General features: G+C 40.2%; 1 protein-coding gene across 1 annotated transcript in view; it reads left to right on the top strand.

The window, feature by feature from the left end:
- Positions 1–24,428, top strand: part of MTUS2 (microtubule associated scaffold protein 2) — a 535,610-nt gene that overhangs the window by 402,038 nt on the left and 109,144 nt on the right. The window contains 1 exon segment of the mRNA XM_070409399.1: positions 15,530–15,628. Within this exon segment, the coding sequence (XP_070265500.1) occupies positions 15,530–15,628 (99 nt within the window).

Raw genomic sequence — 24,428 nt, 5'->3', positions numbered from 1 at the left:
AGAAGGTATTTAAATCTGGATTCTAAGCCACCTTGGGAAGTTATTCATTTTTCCCTGGGATCTCCCACATATACACGAGGTACACATGTTAATGAACTTTAGTTTTTCTCTTGGTAATCTCTCTTTCATTACAAGGGCCTCCACTAGAACTCAGAAGGGTAGAGGAAAACTATTTTTCCTCCTCTATAATTCTATCTCGGGAAATCAAATCCTGGGCTGAACAGTGAGTTTGGCTCATGTGCCAAGCAGTCCCCGCTGAGGGGAGGGAAGCTTCTAGGGGGAAATCAATGATACTGGCATCAAAGTAGGACAGAGGGCACATGCGTGGTTGCTGGTGGGAGTTCAAAGTGGTTCAACATTTTTGGAGGATGATTTGGCAAAATCGATAGAAATGTTCAAGGTACATCCAAGAGTCTTCTAGGAATCTCATCTGCTGAGATAAAGCACGAGTGCATAAGCCCTGGTCAGAACCCAGGATGCTACTGTGGGCTCCCCTTCCATGATAGGAAAACCTGCTAACAACCTGAATTTTTAGGCAAGGTGGCATCTATACTAATAAAAAGGTAATATACTAATTAGACTGAACATTTTCCAGACGACTTTCCGGACATCCTTCCAGACAAAGCCATGGTGGCAGGGCTGAGGCAGAGGAGGTTAGAGCTGATCAGGACGGCAGAGGAGAGCAGTTAGGAGGATCAGGATGGCAGGGGAGAGCAGTTAAGGGTATCAGACCATCAGGGGAGAGCAGTTAGAGGGATCAGGCCAGCAGGAGAGAGCAGTTAGGGGGATCAGGATGGCAGGGGAAAGCAGTTAAGGGTACCAGACCATCAGGGGAGAGAAGTTAGGGGGATCAGGCCAGCAGGCAGGTGAGCAGTTAGGTGCCAGCAGCCCTGAGGGGTCCCGGATTGGATAGGGTGCAGACCAGGCTAAGGAACTCCCCGCTCCCGTGCACAAATTTCGTGCACTGGGCCTATAGTACTTATATATTCAACTAGAGGCGCGATGCACGAAAATTCGTGCAAGAGTAGGCCTTCCTTCCCCAAGCTTCTGGAACCAGCTTCCCTCCAGCACCCAGGACCCCGGCTGGCTTACCTCAGGCCCTGGCTGCATCAGGAAGGACATCTGGTCTAATTAGCATATTACCCTTTTATTATTATAGATTATTTAATTACAGTTATGCTAAGAGCTGTGAAAGGGAAATGAGTGTACAATAAAGTCATGTTGTATAGACCCAGCATAGTATGAAGGAAACACACAGGCAGAGGCCTGAAGGGTCAGTAGAAGTTGCCAGATAGCAATGATGGTGAAGACAGCATTCCATATTGATGAGCAACATAAATTCCCTCTTGATAAACAGTACAGGTTCCCAAGACCCTCTCCACTGGCAGTCTTGGACTAGGACTGCTAACAATTAGATGTCTTGTCAATTTGAAAATATACCCCTCTTCTCTTCCAACCCTTTTATGAATGAACTTACAGGCTGTAAAGTGGTCAAAAGACAGACAGCATGGAAAAAGTTGCAGAATCACAGCTGCTTCGTCAGTCTCCAGTTTTACTGATAAGTCCACCTGAGTTACAATCATTACACAAAGCTTCTCCCTTAAGCAGTTCATTGATACAGTTTGATTTTTTTTTTAGGACACTAGAGTTTAAAACTCTAATACCCTCATTCTCTGTTGCCAGTTCTGTGGCCTAGGGTGCTATTTAGCAATTATAATTGAAATGCTGCAGAATGATCCATGTAAGGGGAAAGAAACATTTATCTTTCTCTGCTCTTGCCTTTCACATTCTTTCGTTGAAACAACAGCAAGAAGGGGTCAATGGGGGGAAAGGAGAACATATGTAATACTTTCAACAATAAAGATTTTTACAAAAAGAAAAAAGAAACAACAGAAAGAATAGCCATGATTTAGATAATTTGGGAAGCAATCTAAGACATCCACACCCAGAGTATCAGAGAATTCACAAAATGCTGGACTCACCTGGGCCCTTGGCCGTAAGCTACCTACAGGCTGATGTGAAACCTTTCATTCCGTGGTGGCTCCGCAGAAGTAGGGCACATAACCAAACCCCCCCTCACAAATACCAAACCCTTCCTCACGAATCTGTACACACTTTTATGGGAAAGGTCACGCCCTGGTATTTTGCCCACTCTACCTGTCAGCCTGGAAGAGCCGTGGGAGCTAGCCCAGCAGTCATTAATGCGAGTGGTCCTTGAGAGCTGTGTCTTCCATTGTGACTTCCAACATTTTGGTGTTTAGAACACTGCCTATTGTATGAAATGCATTGTTATACAAATTTTTGCCATGATGTAGCCCAGTCTCTTAACATGATGAGTCTGGAACTTTTAATTACATGTCACTATTAAAAATTTCATTTCTTTCTCGACTTCTTATATATTCTATTGGCTGTCTTACATTGATTAAATACCAATGTGTTTCATCATGGGGGAGAAGGGTACAAGAAATGCAAACATAACAGAAAGAGATTAATGCCAGTCGTCTATTTTCTAGGATAACTGGAAAAGACAGACACATTTCTTCGTTACTGAAAAGTTTTCATATATTTCATCCCTCTGCATGTTTCTATTGAGAACCACTTTGGGCCCCACACTTTGCTAATCAACAATCACCCAACCAGCCTACCTGAGATGAGTCAAACCCTTCCAGCCTACCCTCCCCCAGTGCTCTCAGTGGCCTTCACCACCTTTACACTAGGAGATATGCTCAAGTTCAAAGAAACATTGCTTGTAATTGCTAAAACTGGAAGTGGAAGTAATTCACACTTCCACTCATGGGGAAAAATGGATACATTGAGATGTGTGCACACAGTGGATCGCTGTTGGCAATGAGAGTGAACTAGGGCTACGTCCTGTCCAAATGCAGATGGATATTATGGACACAATTTTTCATAAAAATTGCAAGACAAGAATATACACATGGTATGATTTCACTGATATAAAGTTTACAAAGAGACTTCAGGAATTATTCAAAGATGCCTGTGGAGTAGCAAAACTATGAAGAAAAGCAAGAAATGACCAAATCGTAGTGCCAGCGGTTTCCTTGAATGGGAAAGAAGAGGCTTGAGACACAAGCTTCAGGGGGGTCGATACTGTTCTAATTCTTCATTAGCTTGAATGTTCTAATTCTTGACCTGGGTACAATTTCATGAGTATTTGCTTTATAATTATTTGCTAAACTACACAAATAAGTTTGAAGTATTATATTTTACAATAAAAGTGTTTAACACTGTATTATAATACTTTATTAAGAAAAATCTAAATATACATAATATGATTTGAAATAATACATTTCAGTAGGTTCATAGTGGTTATCGCTGGGTGAGGATATGGTGAAATGAAGAAAAAGTATTTTCTCATTTTTCTACAATGAGTACACGTCCTTTTTATAAATAAGGAAATGACTTATTTAAATATGTATTTCCATGTGATGACTGAGTCTTGACCTGTCATCTTGGACAGATACCTTAGTTTGAACTATAAGCATTAGCAGCCAAAAACAGGTTAAATTCTTGGTTACTTCCTGTTTGTTCATTAATCATCATTTTCCTTAATTGGCAACTTAGATTGCAGTTTCCTATCTATAAAAAAAAGAAAGCAAGAAAAAAACCTATATAATTAGTATAATAAGTATTTAATTGAACAATAGTCTTATTTAGCCATAAATTGGATTTTCAGGGGAATTCAGATATGTTAGAGGGAAACTGAGTAAAAAATTTGCCTTGGTCTGATGAAGTTCAAGATCATAGAGGGCTAAAGTTTAAGGTAGGCTGGGCTCAAGATGAAAACCCTCCTCCAATCTCATAACCCACCTCCTATTTCTGAATATACTATCCCTTTATATCTGTATCGTTACACGTGACCCTCCGCTGTTATGCCTTTTTCTTCTTGCCAATATTTCACATCTGAGCTCAAATATAACCTTTGGTAAAGCCCTACCTGGCTCGGTCTCCATGTTCCCAGAGGGAAGTCCTTACCCCGACCTCTGGGCTGCTCCACTATCTTGTCATTGCTTATTTACACATCCCACTAATTGGTGAATTTCTGCAGATAAGGATTTTGTCTTTTCACCTTGGATTCTCCAATAGCTACTAGCATATCAAGTACAAGGGAGCCACCCCATAACTATAAAATGAATGAATGGGGGAATGAATGAATAAATGAATAAAAGGATGCTTAGAAGCTTTCAAAGACTGAATAGTTCAGAAAATAAGAGGGATGACATAGTCTTTGAAGTAAAACTACAGGATACTAACATGATGGCATTCATTTAATACTAAATAGACTATTTGGGGTTCTTTTTGTTATACAGGGAAAATGTTAGCTCTGAAAAGCATAGTTTTATTGTGCTCTTGAACTGATGTGAGTAAATGATGAGATAAATCATCCAGACCACTTCTTTCATTGTGTCTTACTGAACTAAAACTGCCACAGTGAGTAATACCTCAATATCTATTTGTGTAGTTTCACATATACAAAGTATTTTTCCCACCATGACTTACTTATTTACAATTTCTCAGGACATAGATCATGCAGTGTCTTGATTCCCCTGGAGAACTGAACTATTTCCTTTCTACAAATCCATCATTTTCAGGAGTTCACTAATTTTGTGGCTAACAGTGTGTAACACAGTTTCTCATTACTCACTTAGGACATGCCTATTATGTGGGGAGAGAGGTACTGGAGGAGAAATCAGGAGAAAATAGTAAGAGATTTCCAAATATCAGGAATTCACCTCCTTGCAAGGTTGATTTCATTTTCCAGCATGGAAGAACATTATTAGTTAGTGATAATAACCACCTCATTTATCTACTAACATTGACTGAGTGAGCAATTTTCATGTACTGTATTGTCTAATAGGGAATCTGCACAGATAAAAGGCATTCAGCTGATAGTGTAATAAAGTCGTGGCCACAGAGCCTAATAGCAGCATCCAGAGACCTCTAGGTTGAGTTCTGAAGGATGAGATGGGGCAGAGTTAACTGAAGAAAAGAAGAGGCAGGAGACTGCGGCAAAGTTCCACAAGAGCAGTGGCACTGGTCTGCATGAACAAGCTGCAATGACTATCAAAAGAGAAGTAGGCTAAATTTAAGAGAAATGCAAGGTGCATATTTCACAACACTTAGCATTTTGTTGCATGTAGAAAAGCAAGAAAGAGGAATGAGACGAGGCTGAGGTCAACATTTCTGGCTTGAGCAAAAGACACACTTTACTGAGTCAGGGAAGATAGAACTGAGAAGTTTTGCTAGGCGACAAGCAGTTCAATCGTGGGCATATTGAGCGTCATGTGCATGGGAGATAATCCAAAAGGAGACACGATACATAGGTTGGATATATATTCAAGGAAATTTCCAGAACTATAGGATGAGGGTTTGCAGACTGAAGGAGCTGACCAAGTGCCCAGTATCATAAATGAAAAAAGACCCACACCAAGGCACGTTGGCACGACACTCCACAACTAAGGAAAAAGAAAGCTACCAAGAGCTTCCCAAGAGAGCAAACAGATCACACACCAATGGCTGACATTTAGAATGATATCAAACTTCTCAGCAGCAACCCTGGAAGCTAAAAGCAAAGCTAACTGCCTTCACAGATCTTCGGGAAATGACTGCCACATTAGATTAAACCAAACAATTGCATCAAGATGTCAGCCATGGAATATGTCTGATAATTTGCCTCTCATATACCTTTCTCTGTAAACTAAAAAATAAAAACAAACAAACAAACAAAAAACCCACAACATGCTCCACCAAGAAAGAGGAGGACATGAGGGGTCCAAAAAAGAGGGACCGACAGAGGAGAGAGGCAACGGAGACTCTCAGAATGATGACGAACAGGCATTCCAGGATGGCAGCTCTGCACAGCCCTCGAGATGATCAGTCCAGAGGAGAATTGAGGGCTCCAGGAAAACAAAACAAAACCTTTTGCATAATTGTGAGTTTTTTGGGTGATATTGGTTAATAAAATTTTGTAGATTTCAGGTATACAATCCTATAATACATCATCTCTATATTGTATTGTGTGTTCACAATTTTTTGAGGTAACTCCATACTGCTTTCCACAGTGACTGCACCAGTCTGCGTTCCCACCAACAAGGGTTCCCTTTTCTTCACATCCTCACCAACACTTGTTGTTTGTTGATTTATTGGTGATAGCCATTCTGACAGGTGTGAGGTGATATCTCATTGTTTTAATTTGCATATCTCTGATGATTAGTGACATTGAGTATCTCTTCATATGTCTGTTGGGCATCTGTATTGTCTTCTTTTGAAAAGTATCTGTTCCAGTCCTTTACCCATTTCTTAATTGGATTGTTTGATTTTTAGTGTTCAGTTGTATAAGTATCTTATAAATTTTGGATATTAAGCCCTTTTTCGATATATTGGTGAATATGTTCTCCCATTCAGTGAGTTGTCTTTTCATTTTGTTGATTGTTTCCTTTGCTGTTCAAAATCTTTTTAGTTTGATGTACTTTCGTTTATTTTTCCTTTTGTTTTCCTTTGCCTGAAGAGATATGTCAGAAAAAAATATTGCTACAAAAAAATGATCAAGATTTTAATGCCTACTTCACAGATCTAGAACGAACTCTCCAAAAATTCATCTGGAATAAAAAAAGACCCCGAATAGCTGCAGCAATCCTGAGAAAGAACAAAGTAGGTGGGATCTCAATACCAGGTATCAAGCTGTATTACAAAGCCACTGTTCTCAAAACTGTCTGGTACTGGCACAAGAACAGACATATAGATCAATGGAATAGAATAGAGACCTCAGAAATCGGCCCGAACCAATATGCTCAATTAATTTTTGACAAAGGAGGCAAGAACATACAATGGAGCCAAGATAGTCTCTCCAATAAATGGTGTTGGGAAAATTGGACAGATATATGCAAGAAAATGAAACTAGACCACCAACTTACACCATACACAAAAATAAACTCAAAATGGATAAAGGACTTAAATGTACGACAGGAAACCATAAAAATTCTAGAAGAATCCAAGGGCAACAAAATCTCAGACATATGCCGAAGCAATTTCTTCACTGATACAGCCCCTAGAGCAGTTGAAACTAAAGAGAAAATGAACAAATGGGACTACATCAAAATAAAAAGCTTCTGCACAACAAAAGAAACCATCAACAAAACAAGAAAACCCACTGCGTGGGAAAACATATTTGCCAACGTCATATCTGATAAAGGCCTAATCTCCAAAATTTATAGGGAACTCTTACAACTTAAGAAAAAGAAGATAAACAATCCAATCAAAAAATGGGCAAAGGATCTAAATAGACACCTTTCAAAAGAGGACATTCAGAAAGCCAAGAGACATATGAAAACATGCTCAAAGTCACTAATCATCTGAGAAATGCAAATCAAAACAACAATGAGGTACCATCTCACACCTGTCAGAATGGCTATCATCAACAAATCAACAAACTGGCATGTGCTGGAGAGGATGTAGAGAAAAAGGAACACTCGTGCACTGCTGGTGGGAATGCAGACTGGTGCAGCCACTATGGAAGACAGTATGGAGTTTCCTCAAAAAACTAAAAATGGAACTCCCATTTGACCCTGTGATCCCACTTCTAGGAATTTATCCCAAGAAACCAGAAACACCAATCAGAAAGGATATATGCACCCCTATGTTCATAGCAGCACAATTCACCATAGCTAAGATCTGGAAACAGCCTAAATGCCCATCAGTAGATGAATGGATTAGAAAACTGTAGTACATCTACACGATGGGATACTATGCTGCTGTAAGAAAGAAGGTACTCTTACCATTTGCAACGGCATGGATGGAGCTGGAGAGCATTATGCTAAGTGAAATAAGCCAGTCAATGAAGGAAAAATACCACATGATCTCACTCATTCATGGATAATAGAGACCATTATAAACTTTTGAACAATAATAGATACAGAGGCAGAGCTGCCTCACACAGATTGTCAAATTGCAGCGGGAAGGCCGGGGAGGGTTGGGGGGCAGGAGGGAGAGGGTTAAGAGATCAACTGAAGGGCTTGTATGCATGCATATGAGCATAACCAATGGACATAAGACACTGGAGGGTAGGTTAAGCCAGGGTATTGTCAAGGGCGGGGGGGAAAAAAAGGACACATATGTAATACCCTTTGTAATGCTTTAAGCAATAAAAAAAAAAAAAAAAAAGATTTTAATGCCTTTGCTTTCTTCTAGGATTTTTATGATTTCAAGTCTAACATTTAAGTCTTTAATCCATTAAGTTTATTCTTGTTCATTAATAGAGGAGTGGATAAAAAAAGCTGTGGTACATTTACATAATGGAATACTACTCAGCCGCAAAACAAAAAAAATTACCTTTTGGGACAGCATGGATGGACCTGGAGAGCATTATGCTAAGTGAAATAAACCAATCAGAGAAAAACAAGTACCATATTATATGGAATCTAATGAACAAAGTGAACTAATGAAGTGGATACAGACTCATGGATACTGAGAATACACTGATAGCTGTCAGAGAGGAGGGGGTTAGGGGCTGGGTGAGAAGGGTGAAGAGATTAAGCAAAGAAGAAAAAAAAAGAAAGACTCATGAACACAGACAATGGTATGGTGATTGCCAGAGGGAAGGGGAAGATGGGGAGAAGAAGAAGAGGATAAAGAGGGATAAATGTTGATGGAAGGAGACTTGACTTGGGGTGTTGAACCCACAATACAATATAGAAATGATGTATTATAGAACTGTATACCTGAAATCTATATAATTTTATTAACCAATATCACCCAAAAACCTCAATTTTTAAAAAAAGAAATAATAGGGACAATCATATGATCTGGTTAATGAATAAGAAAAGTCATTCTGGCAGTGGTAAGGGGGATGGGCTAGGTAAAGATGAGGAAGATAAGACACAAGACAGAGAAATCACCCAGGAGATGTTTCTAGTTGTCCCGGCAAGAAATGACAGGGACTGCACTAAGGTAAAAAGTGAGAATGGATGCCGAAGCCGGTTTGGCTCAGTGGATAGAGCGTCGGCCTGCAGACTGAGAGGTCCCGGGTTCGATTCCGGTCAGGGGCATGTGCCTGGGTTGCAGGCACGTCCCCGGTGGGGGATGTGCAGGAGGCAGCTGATCAATGTTTCTCTTTCATCGATGTTTCTAACTCTCTCTATCTCTCTCCCTTCCTCTCTGTGAAAAATCAATAAAATATATTTTTTTAAAAAAGTGAGAATGAATAAAGGGCCAAATTCAGGAGCCACATACAAGGCAGAATCAGGAGGACTTAGTGACATGGGAGGATAAGGAAGAGGACTCACTGGCTTCTGGTTTCAGTGACTAGGGGAACAATTGACTAGGAAAGAAGATACCGGAAGGGGAGTGGATTTGAGAGGAAGTAATTAGTCCCATGTGGGGCATGCTTGGTTATTTAGTGGTAAGTGGTAATGCCTTAGTTGGCAGCTACAAAAAGGTGTGGATCTCAGGAGAGATGTCTGGGCCTCTCTGGGTTGGAAATATCAGGTCTTATAGTGGTCAGTGCATCCAGCTCAGTGGTGCAAGCATGTTGAGTAGACAAGCCCATCCAGAAGGGTGGACGGGAGAAGACTGAGGCATAATCCTGGGATGGCATCACTCAGGTGTAGGTAAGGAGGAGCAGGAGTCAGGGAGACTGAGGGAGAGTGGCCAGAGGGCAGCAAGAAAACCCTGAGACCAAGCTTGTGCTGGCACCTCTGTCAACTCTGAGATCTTAGAGTTAAATGGAAGCTGATGGTATACTTTAAAACATTTGGATTAAGTCTGGGTTGCAAGAAAACTGCAAAAAGAATAGCTGATTGCTATAATTTTCCATCAGGAATTCCCAGAACCATACAGGAATCTTCCAGGCAGGGTTATGTTCCTAGGGGAGGGGTTTGTGAAGTTTTGATCAGAGTAATTTCTGCAGAATTAGCTGTACTAGTTTGGGTTCTCTCCTTGTGCTTTTATGGATCAGACAAATTATTTCCATTTTGGTTTGGTTTCTCTCCCTTTATTATTTATTTCTTATTATAAAAGTATTGTGTGATTCATCAAAAAAGTGGAAATAATGCAGAAGCATATACAATAAAAAGTAAAAAATAAAAGCCCCTCAATCTTGCTGCTCAGAACTCACCATTATTAAAACTTTGGTGCCTGTTTTTCAAATATTTTTACATATTTACAATCATAGTACAGATAATATTTTGTGTTATAAAAATAGGATAGAAATGCATACTATTCAACAACTCACTTTATTATTTATTATCAGGGGCCCAGTGCATGAATTCATGCACCTTGAAAGGAACTGTGGGCCGTGAGTCTACGGTGGGCACAGGGGCAGGTCTTGGCCAATCCTCTGTGCCCCCGCCCAGCCCCTCCCACCACAGCCCCCAGTATCCTGTCTGCTGGCAGCCCTGCTCCCACCTCCGCTGCTCCCATGAACTGATGGTGCTGGCCCCGCTCATACCCACTGATGGCACTGAGCGACTGGAGCCAGCACCAGCGGTGGCTGCTGCCCCAATCACCCCTCAGGAGCAGGGGGAGGTGAAGAAGCCCTAAGGGGTAACTAGGGCTGGCACTGGGCTCTGGCAGTGGGTGTGAGTGGCAGCTCCGGCGCCAGCAGCAGATGCGAGCGGGGCCATCGCCGGCAGCAGGTGCGAGCGGGGCCATCGCCGGCAGCAGATGCGAGCGGCAGCTGCCAGCCCTGATTGCTCCTCAGGAGCAGGAGGAGGTGGAGAAGCCTTGAGGGGTGATCGGGGCCAGCAGCTGCCGCTCGCACCTGCTGATGGCGCCAAGTGATCAGAGCCAGTGCTTGGCGCTGGCAGTGGGTGCTAGTGGGGCCAGTGCTGGCAGCTGGTTCGAGCACCAGGTGGGACTGCGGCACACGGGAGCAAAGAATTTTCAGCCACCACCAGAGGCTTGCCCCGATGACAGCGACTGACGCCCCACCTTGGTCTGGTGCCCCTGCTCACCTGCTCCACCATCCTGCCATGGCCAACGCCCTCCATGTTCTGCACTCTGCTGCCTGCTACCTATGCCCACCATGTTCCGTGTGTGCCCCCTGGTGGTCAGCGCATATCATAGCAACTGGTTGTTCAGTTGTTCCACCGTTCAGTCTATTTGCACATTAGGGTTTTATATATAGAGATGGGCAGCTCTCCATACCAGTACAATATAGAGCTACCTCATCCTTTTTTAAGGGCATAGTATGGGTGTACCATAACTTATTCACCTGTTACCCAATGTACAATTTGGTTATTTACACTTCTTTATTATTGTCATCGTGTATGAAATATCTTTGAACATACATCTTTTCACGCTTGTGCAAGTGTTGCAAAGAGAGATGTGTAGAAGCAAAATTGCCTAATCAAGTCTATTAATATTTAAATATTTGCTAGAAGTTGCCAAATTGTACTCCATAGTATGGAAAAAATTGAAACTCTGATTAAATATGCATATTTAGTTTTCTTTTAAAGTCCTATGTTGAGTGCACTTTGGGCCTTTCCCACTTCTCTTCTCAGCTCCCAGGGGCCTTGCTGCCTTTTCGTATTTGTTGATACCTGAAATCAAAGAGGAGAAAAGGAATGGAAGCGTGAGATTAGCCATTGGTACGGATTGGTACTCTGAAAAAAGCACTCCTGTCAGCGGTGTGGAGTGCTGGCTGGGCTTTTGGGACCCAGGTTCCAGCCCCTGTAAGCCCTAGAATGCCTGGCCTGGCCCTGTCTTGAAAGGAGCCCAGTGGGAAGGGGAGGGGCAGGAAGAACATCAACTGAATGGCCATGTGGTGCAGGGAAGGGTGTGGCCAGCTGGTTGAAGTTTGTGTTCTAGTGGGGAGGGTAGACAATAAACAAACAGATGAGTATATAATATACTTGGGGGTAATGACAAATGCTGTGAAGAAGAACAAAGCAAGTGAAAGAGAGAGTGACAGGTGGCAGGACTGTTTCACCTGGAGGTCAGGCATGGCTTTTCTGAAGGTTATTTGTTCAGAGACCTGCATGAACGAATGCAGGAACCATGCTTAAAATCTGGGGGAAGCATTTTTTAATTTGTTTTTTTAGACAGAGAGAAAGTGAGAGGGAGAGAGAGAAACATTGATGTGAGAGGGAAACTGACTGGTTGCCTCCTGCACGAACCGCAACTGGCACGCGTCCTGACTGGGGATGGAACCTGCAACCTGGGCATTTACCCTGACTAGGGCTCAAACCTGTGACCTATCTGTGTACAGGACGGTGCTGCAAGCAACGAAGCCACACCAGCCAGAGCTGGGGGAAGCATATTCTGTGCAGAAGGAACCCAAGCTAAAGTGCCTAGGATGGGAGGAAGTGTGCATGTTTCATCATCAGCAAGGCTGGTGGTGTGGCTGGAGGTGCAAGCAGGGACCAGAGTGATATCAGCATGTGTATCAGTCAGGGTTCTTCAGAGAAACACAACCAATAAGATACATATACATATATAGTATATTACATATAAATAAGATACATATACATATATATACATATACATATAGTATATTACATATAAATAACATGTATTCTTTACAGAATTTATATACTATATATTTATTAAATATACATATGACTATGAACGCTGAGAAATCCCAAGGTCTCCAGTCAACAAGTTGGGGACCCGGGACAGTCAATGGGGTAAGGTCAAGTCTGAGGCAGAAGAAGACTGATGTCCCAGCTCAGCCAATCAGACTGGCAAAGATCCTTCCCTGTCAGCCTTTTGTTCTTCTCAGGCCTTTGGCAGACTGCTGAGGCCCACTCACACAGATTCAGATGTTAATCTCATCTAGAAACACCCAGAACACAAGCACACCCCAAATAACATTTGACCAAATGTCTGGGCACCCCATCACCCAGTCAGGTTGACATATAAAATCAGCCATCACAGTGTGTCTGTGAAGTAGCCAGGAGACAAGGTCATCTGGGGCTGTGCTGTCCACTGTGGTGGCCACCGGCCCAGGAGTAGTTATTGAGCACTTGAAAGGTGACCTGTGCCATGTTGAAGTGATACTGAATATGTCAGATCAAATAAAATGCATTATTATAGCTAATTTCACTGTACTATTTAAATGTTCTTACAAGAAAATTTAAAATTGCATAAGTGGCTCATTCTGTGTTTCTATTGGAGAGTGCTGGTGTATAGGGCCTTGTGGTGTGGTAAGGAATTGGCATTTCGCTTTGAGTGTGTTGGGGGGGGTGGTTGGAGGGTTTTGAAATTAAAAATGACTTGCTCTAACTTAGATTTTAAGTAATTCAGCTGCTGCCGTGGGGGGATGAGCTCTAGGGGTGGGGGTGGGCATAGCAGAGCAGTCAGGAGGCTGTAGATGAGGCAGAAGGGGTGTTGGTGACGTGGGCTCTGCAGAGGCAATGCAAGGCAGGGATGTGGTCAGACCTTGGGGATAGTCTCAGAGGAGAGTCAACAAGCTTTGCTGACAGGCTGAATGGGGGCAAGAAGCAAAGAAGCAAATTAAGGTAACTCCTGGTGTTTCTGACCTGAGCACAGTGAGTGATGGCGCCATTACTGAGATGTGGGAGACAGTATGTTACTAGATGCCACAAAGTATATTGAGAGTGGGAAGAAAATGGGGGGATATGAAAGAGAATTCAGGCCTTAGAAGATTCAAACTAACAAGACTAAAACAAAGTCTCCAAAGGCATTAAAACAGAAGAGATGAAGACAGGTCTGTGATGGAAAAGCTGAAGGCAGGTGGACTAGGATGGAGAGGAGCTGAGGCAGATGCAATGGTGTGAGGGAGGCGGCGGCCTAGTCAGGCCAGAGAAGAACAAGAGAGAAGGAGGTAGGATCCAAATACCTGCCTCCTTCCCCAAACTCCAGAAATTATCCCTGCCTCAGCCTCTCTCTCTGTTTCTCTCTCTCTCTCTCTCTCTCTCTCTCTCTCTCTCTCTCTCACACACACACACACACACACACACACACACACCTGCATGCACACAGACATACAAATAACCTATAATAGTGCTCTTAAAACTGGATAGGGGCCCTGACTGGTTTGGCTCAGTGGATAGAGCGTTGGCCTGCGGACTCAAGGATCCCGGGTTCAATTCCAGTCAAGGGCATGTGAAAGTATGGAAAATGCAAGAAAAATGGGCAAAAGTTTTGTTAGACAATTTTCGAATAAGAAAATGTGCATGACCGACATGAAGATACTCTAAGTATCTGGCAAAAGTTAAGTGTTGAGACTTCACTGTCAGTAGGGAAAGAGCTGCTCTCACACACTTGGTTGGAGTGTGGACTAGGTCCTGTAGAGAACAGTTGACTGCATCTGGCAGTTTTGTAAATGAGCAAAGGCACTGCTATGCATTTGTCCTGGAAGGACACTGGTACCCGCGTGCAAAGAAACAAGTAGATGAATGTTTATTGTAGCACATTCAGCCATTTTAATAGCCAACACTTGCTAATAATCTAAATTTTCAGCAATAAGAGATAGGTAAATGAATTATGGTACATCTTTGCCCATTAATGCAATGTGACATTTTAAAAGATCTATAAATAAATGATATGAAAAAGATATTTAAAAATTGTGGGTAGGTAAAAAAATTGCAGTATGTGATTCATTTAGTTAATTAATAAATGTGTTTGTATATGTGTAGATATATTTATAAATACCTAGAAAAAGATCTGGAAGAATAATCACCACATTGCCAGCAGTGGTTACCTCTAGAGCTTGGGGGGAAGTTGGAGGTTCGTGCTTAGCATCTAAGGAACCATCACCAAGGTTTGGTTTGGAAATAACATAATAAACTGCTAGAGTAGAGGCAGGTCTAGGTCCATCCAGGTCTGTGTTATTTCTCTAATTTTCCATCCATTGTTCTTTGACTTTCTGATGAAGGTGAGTGTCCATGCCCAGCACACAGGGGGAAAGGCTCCATGTGCCCCCGGACATGATTTGAGGAGCTGTTCTTAGATGCCACTTGCTGTTGAGATATCGCCCACACCCCATTCTGCTGGGACCAGCTCTGGTTCCACACAGGCTCAGCTGCCGCAGAGAGAGCACAGAGGCTTCGCAGGTCGCCTGTGTGGACCAGCTGCATGGAAATTATTTCGAGGCAGGCCACAGCCCCCATGGCTGGGTCCTCGATGATGCTGAAATCATCAGTAGTTACTTCAGCGACAGCTTCCTTCTCAGTCTTCTGAAAATTAGTTTCTGCAGAAAGAGGCAGGCAGGTCATGTTGGTGGCTAAGGAGAGGACGACATTAATTCCCACATAGTGCGTCAGGGTCATTGGGGTGCTGCGACCTCCTAAGATAGGGATTTTTTCAACAAATCAGAGACAGCAGTGTGCTTAGTCCCCTGACCCCTCCAGCTGAATTCCCTTTGCTATAAACAAGTGTGTCGTCCCTGAAGCACAGGGGGTGTGACCATAGCAGCAAATCATCGAAATATGACTTTGCTCTGTTTGCCTTGTGTTAAACATCCCTTTCCACAAACAGCTCGTGTTACTGTTCCAGTTGTAACTAGTTTGCTTTCTTTCTGTTTCTTTTTTTTTTAAACTATATATAGGAACAAAGAAAGAACTACAGAAAGATCAAGATGCTAATAAACCTGCTGTTTCATCTCCAAAGAGAGCGGCAGCTTCAACCACCAAGCTTCATTCACCAGGTATTGGGGAAATGTGACCTGTGTTATTTGGGGAGAAAACTTGAACTTGAAATTTATTTGTTCAAGTGTTATTAATGGAGCAATGCCAGCACATGTGATATGCAGGATTGTTCTGGGGCCTGGCATACATATACTGATGTGTTCTGATTCTAAATGAAATGAACCAGCTGCTGGCATCATTTTCTCTTAAAAACAAAGTGTTATCATGCTACGTTTAAGTGGTAAAAGCTTCTCTGTGTAGGAGTATCTGCTGATCCAACAGCAGTAGAAATAATTTATAATTGAAAAACAGACTTTGAAACTCTAACCACAAGAGACGATAATTTCTAAAAGAAAGAAAAACAGAACAACAATGCATACAAAGCACTTGTTATTTTGTCACTGAGGAAGCCATTTCTTTATATTCAGACACAAATAAGCTACCTAATGTCACTTGAAAGTTGAAAATTATTTATTATGGAAATTCATATCTCATATCATACGGCATTAACTCCTTTGTGGAATAGAATGCAGTGTAAGCTCAGAACATTTTCTTCAAGCACAAAAATAGTTGCAATATCAACAGCTCATGCCTGAGTTCTTACTGTATGCCAGGCACTGTCCTAAGCTCTTCAACTGCATTAATGTATTTAGTGCACACAATAGCCTGTGAGGCAGGTGCTATCGCTGCCCCTCCCTTTACATGTGAGGAAATCAAGGTACATAAACTTTTATTAATTTTCCCAAAGCCACAGGAAGTAAGTGATAGAGTCTTGGTTTGAACCCCAAACACTCAAAATTCCAAAACTACATTCTTAGTCACTGCACTATTAATCAGAAATCTTGGAGAATAGACAACGTGTTAATATTTCTGGTTCATTAAAATGTGTAGGGCCCTGGCCAGATAGCTCAGTTAGTTGGTGCATGGGACCATGCTGAAAAGGTTGTGATTCCCAGTCAGGGCATATACCTGGGTTACGCATTCAATCCCTTGGTCGGGGCGCATACAGGAGGCAACTGATCAATATTTCTCACATTGATGTTTCTCTTTCTCTCTCTCTTCCTCTCTCTCTCTCTCTCTCCAAATAATAAAAACATGTCCTCGGGTGAGGAATAAAAAAAAATATAGGAAATAAGTCAAAGCCACAGAGAGGGTGGGAGATCAGACCCTGGGTGAATCTGGAATTTGTGAAGGGCAGCATCCTCCTGGATGAATTAAGAAAAAGAAAGCTCATCCTGCAGGAGGAGCCTGGCTCATTGCAGCTTCGGCTCTTGAGAAGGCGGGGAGGGGAACCAACCCTCTCTTAGGAATTCCTTGCCCCATATCTGCCCTGCCAAAATTTGAGAGCCGGATTCTATGCTAACCCTGTGGTCTGAAAATTTCATTTAAAACGCTATAGGGCCTGGCCAGTATGGCATCGAGCCAGGAACCAAGAGCTCACCAGTTCGATTCCCAGTCAGGGCATATGCCTGGGTTATGGGCTGAATCCCCAGTAGGGGGCATGCAGGAGGCAGCCAATCAATGATTCTCTCTCATCATTGATGTTTCTATCTCTCCTCTCTCCTTCTCCCTTCCTCTCTGAAATCAATAAAGATATATTTAAAAAAGGAAAGAAAGATAAAATGCCATAGAACTTGTGTCTACTTAGGAGAATAAAAGTGAAATTTTTACACACACACAAAAATAAGCCACTATGTGTAATGTCCTTATATTCTAGGGTAAGTAGAGGTATTGTGTACTTTTAGACTTTATGTTAAAATATATATGTTAAAATTTCCAGGATAACCAATAAAATAAAGTATATAGTTCTAAAATAAAAAGAGTGGAAAAAGTTGGAATGAGGGGTCAAAGCATTTTCAATCAATGCAAATGAAGGCAAAATGGGAAGAAAAGAAAAAAAAAACAGATAGAGGAAGAAAGGGGGAAGAAGAAAGGGAGGAGGGAGATGAGAGAAATCAAAAGAATAAAATATTAGAAATGAACTAAAAATGTAATAATGAGTGTGCATGAACAAAACTCTAGACTAAATCAAAGACTGAGATTATCATACTGGACTTGTTTATTGAATAGTCAATAAGTACGTATTAAGTGCATACTGTATTCAGTTAAATCGAGCTTTAGATTGTTCACAAAGTACACACTTAAAATATAAGAATACTGAAAGGTTTAAAATAAAAGGACTGAAATATTTATGCCAAGAAATACTAAACAGAAGAAAGCTTGTGGTGCTATAGTTTCGACACATCTCTATTGTGATATAATTAACAAATATTAAACTGCACATATTTAAAGTGTACAATTTGGTAAGTGTTGGCATAGGTATATGCCTGTGAAGCCCTCACCACTGCTAAGGGAGCAGACAGGTTCCATCCCTTAAGTGTCCTGGTGTCCTTTTAGTCCTACCCACCTGCTCCTCTGCACCCCACCCCAGTCCCTACCTGACACTATAGCTTCGTTCCCATTTTCTAAAGTTTTATTTAAAAAGCAACCACATAATATCTAGTCTACCTTTATCTGGCTTCTTTTACTCAGCAGGATTATTTTGAAATCCATTGCCTTTGGATGAACTTTTAAAAAAGCTGCTATGCACATTTGTACGTGTCTTGACGTGGCTACCTGCTTTCGTTTCTCTTGGTAAATACCCAGAAGTTGAATGCCTGCGCCAGATGACAGCTATGTGTTTCACTTTCCTTAAAATGTTAAAAAGTTTTCCAAACTGTTTACCAAAGTGGTTGTACCATTTTATGCTCCCATCAATAGTGTGTGAAAGCCCGGGTTCTCGACATCCTTGCCAACACTTGGAACGGTCAGGCTTTTCAATTAGAAATTGTAACTAAGCACAGTGACACAGTGGGATATTTTTGTGGCTTTAATTTGTATTTCCTCAATAATCAATTATGTTATGGTATTGATCATCTTTTTCTGTTTATTTGACATATCTATATACCCTTTGATAAAATTTCTATTCAAACCTTTTGCCTTTTGCCATTTTAATTGTTTTTGTCTTACTGAATTTTAAGTTTTTATATATTCTGTATTCCACCTTTTCAGCTATGTGATTTGCAATTTCCCTTCACAATCTGTGACTTGTTTTGCATTCTCCTAACAATATTTTTTGAAGATTAGATATTCTTAATTATCGTGAAGTCTCATTCATAATTCTTTTCTTTCATAGACCATGTTTTGGTGTTATCTAAAAACTCTTCAAATAACTGAAGGTCACAAGATTATCTTCTACCCTTTCTTCTAAAAAATTGAGTTATAGATTTTATACTAGTATTTAAGTCTTGTGATCCATTTGAGTTCATTTTTGTATATAGTGTGAGGTATGACATAAATTTCTTTCTTTGTTTGCACAAGGAGATCTGTCTGATTTTATTTCTAATTATGTTGTGGTTGGAAAACATACTTTGAATAACTTCAGTTCTTCTAAATGTATTGAGACTTTGTTTATAACCAACAACAAGGTCTGTCTTGGTAAATATTCCATATGTACTTAAAGAGAATGTGTAATCTTCTGTTCCTTGTGTAGGATTCCACATATATCCTAGGTCAAGTGGCTGATAGCATTGTTCGAATATTCTATATCCTTACTGATTTCTGTCTGCATGTTCTAGCAGGAATACTCTTAAGATCTCTTAAGATCTCAATATAACTGCAGACGCATCTGTTTCTTCTTTCAGTTCGATCATTATTTGCTTCATGTATTTTGAAGCTCTTCTATTAGGTACATCAACATTTAAGATTGTTTATCATTTTGATTAATTACCACTTTATCATTATGAAATGACCATCTTTATCCCTGGTAACATTCCCTAAAATGTACTTTATTCCGTATTGATGGTGCTACCTCAGCTTCCTATTAGTTTCAGCGTGGTATACCACTTTCCATACTTCGCCTTTTTATCCATTTGTCTATATTTAAGTAGGCTTCTTACTGGTAGCATATAATTTGACTGTTGCATTTTTATTCCATCTGAAATCTCTGCCTTTGATGTACATTTAATGTTATTAATTTGGTTGTGATTAAATCTACCATCTTGCTATTATTTTCTATTAATTCCATATGTTCTTTTTTTCCTATTTTACTGCCTTAAGTGAATATTGTTTATAATGTATTGGTCTCCTTTGCTGATGTGTTTATTACCTTGTGTTATTTTAGTGGTTACTTTAAGGTTCACAGTCTATATATTTAACTGTTCACATTTTAGCTTCCAGGGATAATTCACTTCACATAGCATAAGAATCTTACAACAATGTGCTTCCATCCCTCTCCTCCTGGCATTTGTGGTGAGAGCAAGCATTTTTCCTCTACATAGATTATAAACCCACACTACATTTTTGTATTGATTATCAACACTCAGTCTTCTTTTTAGAAGATTTAAATAAGAAAATGTCTTTTACAGTAAAAGACAAATACCACATGATTTCACTTATATGTGGAATCTAGAAAACAAACCAAAACCAAGATTTATAGATACTGAAAACAGATTGGTTGTTGTTAGATAAGAGGGGGTGCTTGAGGTGAAGTAGGTGAAGAGGATCAAGAGGTACAAAACTCCAGTTATAAATAAGTCATGGGAAGTAACGTACAGCATGGGGAATACTGTGAACAATACTGTATTAGTTCTGTACAATGACAGAAGAAAACTAGACTATTGTGGTGATCATTTTGCCCTATATACAGAGGTCAAATTACTACATTGTACACATTAAATTAATATAATATTATATGTCAATTATACTTCAATAAAAAAGTCTTTCAATTATACTCATTTAGTTCTCATTTATAGTGTTCTTCATTTCTTTATGTAGATCCAGATTTCCATCTGATATCATTTTCCTTCTGCCTAAAGCAGTGGTTCTCAACCTTGGCTGCACATTAGAATCACCTGGGAATCTTTTTAAAATCCTGATTTCTGGGCCTCATCCTCTGGAAATTCTGTTTCTTTGTTATGGGGTGAGGCCACAACATTAGTAACAAAGAAACAGAATTTCCAGAGGATGAGGCCAGAAATCAGGATTTTAAAAAGATTCCCAGGTGATTCTAATGTGTAGCCAAGGTTGAGAACCACTGGCCTAAAGGATTTCCTTTAACATTTCTTGTAGTGGAGGTTTTCTGGTGATGAAATCTTTCAGTTTTTGTTTACCTTCATTTTTGATAGATCTGTTGACTCTGTTCCGAATCTAAGTGTGCATTTTTTTTCTTTACTTATTTAAAGATGTTGTTTCACTGTCTTCTGGTTTGAATGGTTCCAACGAAAAATCAACTATTATTCTTATCTTTGTTTCTCGGTATATAATCTGTCTTTTTCTTCTCTAGCTACTCCATCATTGGCTTTGAAAATGTGATTACACTATACCTTGGTATCAGTTCCTTTATGCTTTTTTAGTTTGATTTTGCTGAGATTCTTGTATCTGTGGGTATACAATTCTTATCAAAGTTGAAAATTTTGCCCACTGTTTTTGTTGTTGTTTTTTAAATTTTAGTCCTAACCCCCCTCTTCAGTGACTCCAATTGTACATACATTAGGCCACTTGAAGTTGTCTCACAGGTCCTGTCTAAACATATTCTTTGAGTCTTTTGTGTGTGTGTGTGTTTGTTCCATTTTGAATAGTTTCTCTAGCTGTATGTTTACTAATATTTCCCTTTTTCTTTTCTTAAAAAAACACCCAACTATATGTTACTTCCATAGGCCAGATGTTCCAAGGGTATCTAGAGTTTCACAAGGTTGAAATCACAGTGTCAGCTTGGCTGATTCTTGACTGGAGGTTCCAGAGAAAAAAAATCGATTTTTAAGCAAATTTGGGTTGTTGGTAGAAATAGTTCATTGTAGTTGTAGGACTGAAATCTGTGTCCTTAGATCTCCTAGCTAGCTGTTAGTCAGGGACCATTTTCAGCTCTTAGGGCCACCCACATTCCTTGCCATGTGGCGCCTTCATTTTCAAAGTAGTGATGAGGTTTGAATCCTTCTCAAGCCTCAAATCTCTGACTTCCTCCTCTGTGACTTGCTGGGGAAGACTTTTTTTTTTTTTGCACGATCACCTGATTAGGTCAGGCTCACCAAGAATAACCTCCCTCTTGGTATATGCAACCAAAGGCTGGAAAATAGCCTTTCAGTCAATGACAGATCACATACACAATGGTGGTCCCTTAAGATTATAATGGAGCTGTGTGGGGGCTGACCAGCAGACTCTGAGTGATGGATGAACAGAAGTTTCCTTGAGAAAGCACATGTTTCTACAAGGTCAAGTCTTTAAAGACTAAACATAGAGAATCTAGCAAAACACCCCAGGGGATCAAACTTGTTTGGAAAAGTCAAGGTAGGGGCTGCTGCCTTCAGCAAGGTCCCCTCAGAGGCTTCTGACTTTTCCGAGAATCCTCCTTATAGACACTCCAACCAAGTCCCGTGGTTCCCCACATCTCCCCCTTTTTGTTTCGCTGGCTGCAGAAGACAGAGGGAGGCGGTGAACTTTCTGCTTTGGAAGGTTGGGGTCTGCAATCCACATTTACTGCTTGAGTTCTGATTTTGTAGACTATAAGAAAAACAAAGAGAATTACAATGACAGCAATGGTTAGTCCGATCAGGTACTAATTGATTTTAGGAAGCCATGTGGTGGGGTCTATCCACTCCAAATGCTCCTTTACCGTATTCCAAGCAGTAGTCTGTTTTTCATGTTCATTGATAGCAAGTAAGGACTCTCTAATTTGCCTTTGCAACATGTTTACTTCTTCAGCAAGGTTATCATGAAAGACTCCCCATAGATGCTTTTTAACATTAATCCAATGATGGTGACTACTGTTCCATTTTAAAGGGGTGACACATATGTGCTTATGCTCCTAATCGCAACTAGGCACTTTCTTGTATGCTATAGCATCCTGTCTTTCCCCCAGATATTCAATGGCTGCCTCTATTGCCTGTAGTCTAGCTAATATTTTTTTTATCTATGTGCTGTTGTATAGTGAATTCCCTAGTTACATTATAGGCCATATTGTCTATAAATGTGACCATCTGCACAGACTCAGGAAGGACTGCCACAGAGACATTGGCAGTAGTAAGAATAACAACAGCCAAGATAATGGCTGCAATGAGTATTTCCAAAAAAATCTTTTGGGCCATAATTGGCTCAATGCTCTTCCTAAGACTTCGATAGCTGATGAGTCTTGCCATTTCCTGGTGAGATGAACAGGTATCAGAATTTCTGCTTGCCTCCTAAGTACCATAATAGCGCTGATGTTCAATGAAGTAATATTCTGGGTGGTAATACAAGATGCAGAATAAATTCCTTCTCCAACCTGTACTAGAAAAGATGAACTATGGCTTATTAGTAAGTCAGGGCCCATAACAAAGACATAGGGGTGAGTGGTGCAAATCAGGCTATTGTCAGTAAGATTATTAGTAAAAGTTATACTATATTGGCTGGAGGAGTTCTGGTAGTCACCATGCCATGACATGATAGAGCTCAATCCAATGAGCTGGAATCCACAGCGGCCCTGTGGGGGTAGAAACACACACATATCCTCTCCCCCATGTTAATAATGCATTGGGTCCTTGAGTCCCATATTCCCCCTTTTTTATTTTACTAGTATGTTTTTTAATGTTGAATGGGCAACGCTTAATAATGGCCTTCCCCTATGGATTGTAAGGGATTCCCGTGGAATGCTGGATGGACTAAGTCCTGTAAAAGGTGGTAAAGGCATGGTGCTATAAGCAGGCCTATGGTTAGTTTTAATTTTGGTTAATATAGCTATAATTGGAAATAGATCTTATTGAATTTATGTAAAGAAATATATTGCTACTTATTCAGAATTGCTAGATTTTGAAGGGACAGGTAGGGAGAGAATTATATAATTTACCAACTTGCTTTAAAACTGCTTTCTTATATCTAAAAAAACAAAAGTTTAAGAATCAGCAACACATTTAACAAAAGTTACAAAAACAATAAAATTATTATTTATTTATTTAGCACTATAAAAAAATTGTTTCTTCCGATTTTTCCTGCTAGTATTTCTATAAATTCAGATACTTTATAGAGTAATGTAAATAATATGGAATCTTGTCCTTTCTGTAAAACATAATATTCCACAATATTATAACTTATAATAACTAGTTACAAATGAAAGCATATTAGAAACTATTTAATATGCACATATAAATTGAATATAATTATTATTTCTTTATTTGACAGAGCTTCCCATATACCTTAAGTGTAAAATTTCCTTCATTAGAGAGAAAGTAAATTTTAAAATTTAAACCCTGGAAGGTACTCAAATATACTAAACTAAAAGATTGTGTATTATTATTATTAAACAGTATTAACTAATTTATTAATTTAAAGTAATTAACTTTCTGATTAACATAATTATTTTAATAATATATATAAAATTTTTGCTTCTTAGGCAAATACAGGAAAAAACCCTTTTTTTCCTTAACTTTTAGAAATAGGCTATTTTCCAATGGAAAATATACTCATATTCTTAAAAGGCATAAGAGAGATAACATGACCTTGACAACTCTTAGGAGGCTGGAGAAAGGGTGGGTGTGTATGTGGGGAGATAGCAGGTCCTGGGGTTTGTTCCCAGGATGGCAGTAACTCCTGGGCCTTTAACGGCTTCAGTGCAAAAGCACAATTTTTTTTCTTTACAAAGAGCGTGCCCCACACCAACCTCACTGCTGCCGCTTCTGCAGCCTATTCAAGGGTACTTTTATAGCCCTAGCCCTCTAGGATAAATACTTGGGGAGTTTACATAATTATTTCCTATATTTTTCTCTTTTTGAGTAGACTAATAATATGAAATTTTGTATATAAGAATAGATT

Source organism: Myotis yumanensis, unplaced genomic scaffold (genome assembly GCF_028538775.1).
Source record: "Myotis yumanensis isolate MYYU_CA2020_CCGP unplaced genomic scaffold, mMyoYum1.0.hap1 SCAF_3, whole genome shotgun sequence".
NCBI classification, from domain to species: Eukaryota; Metazoa; Chordata; class Mammalia; order Chiroptera; family Vespertilionidae; genus Myotis; species Myotis yumanensis.
Note: the sequence above shows the minus strand (reverse complement) of the source record. Positions and strands in the feature narration are given on the sequence as shown.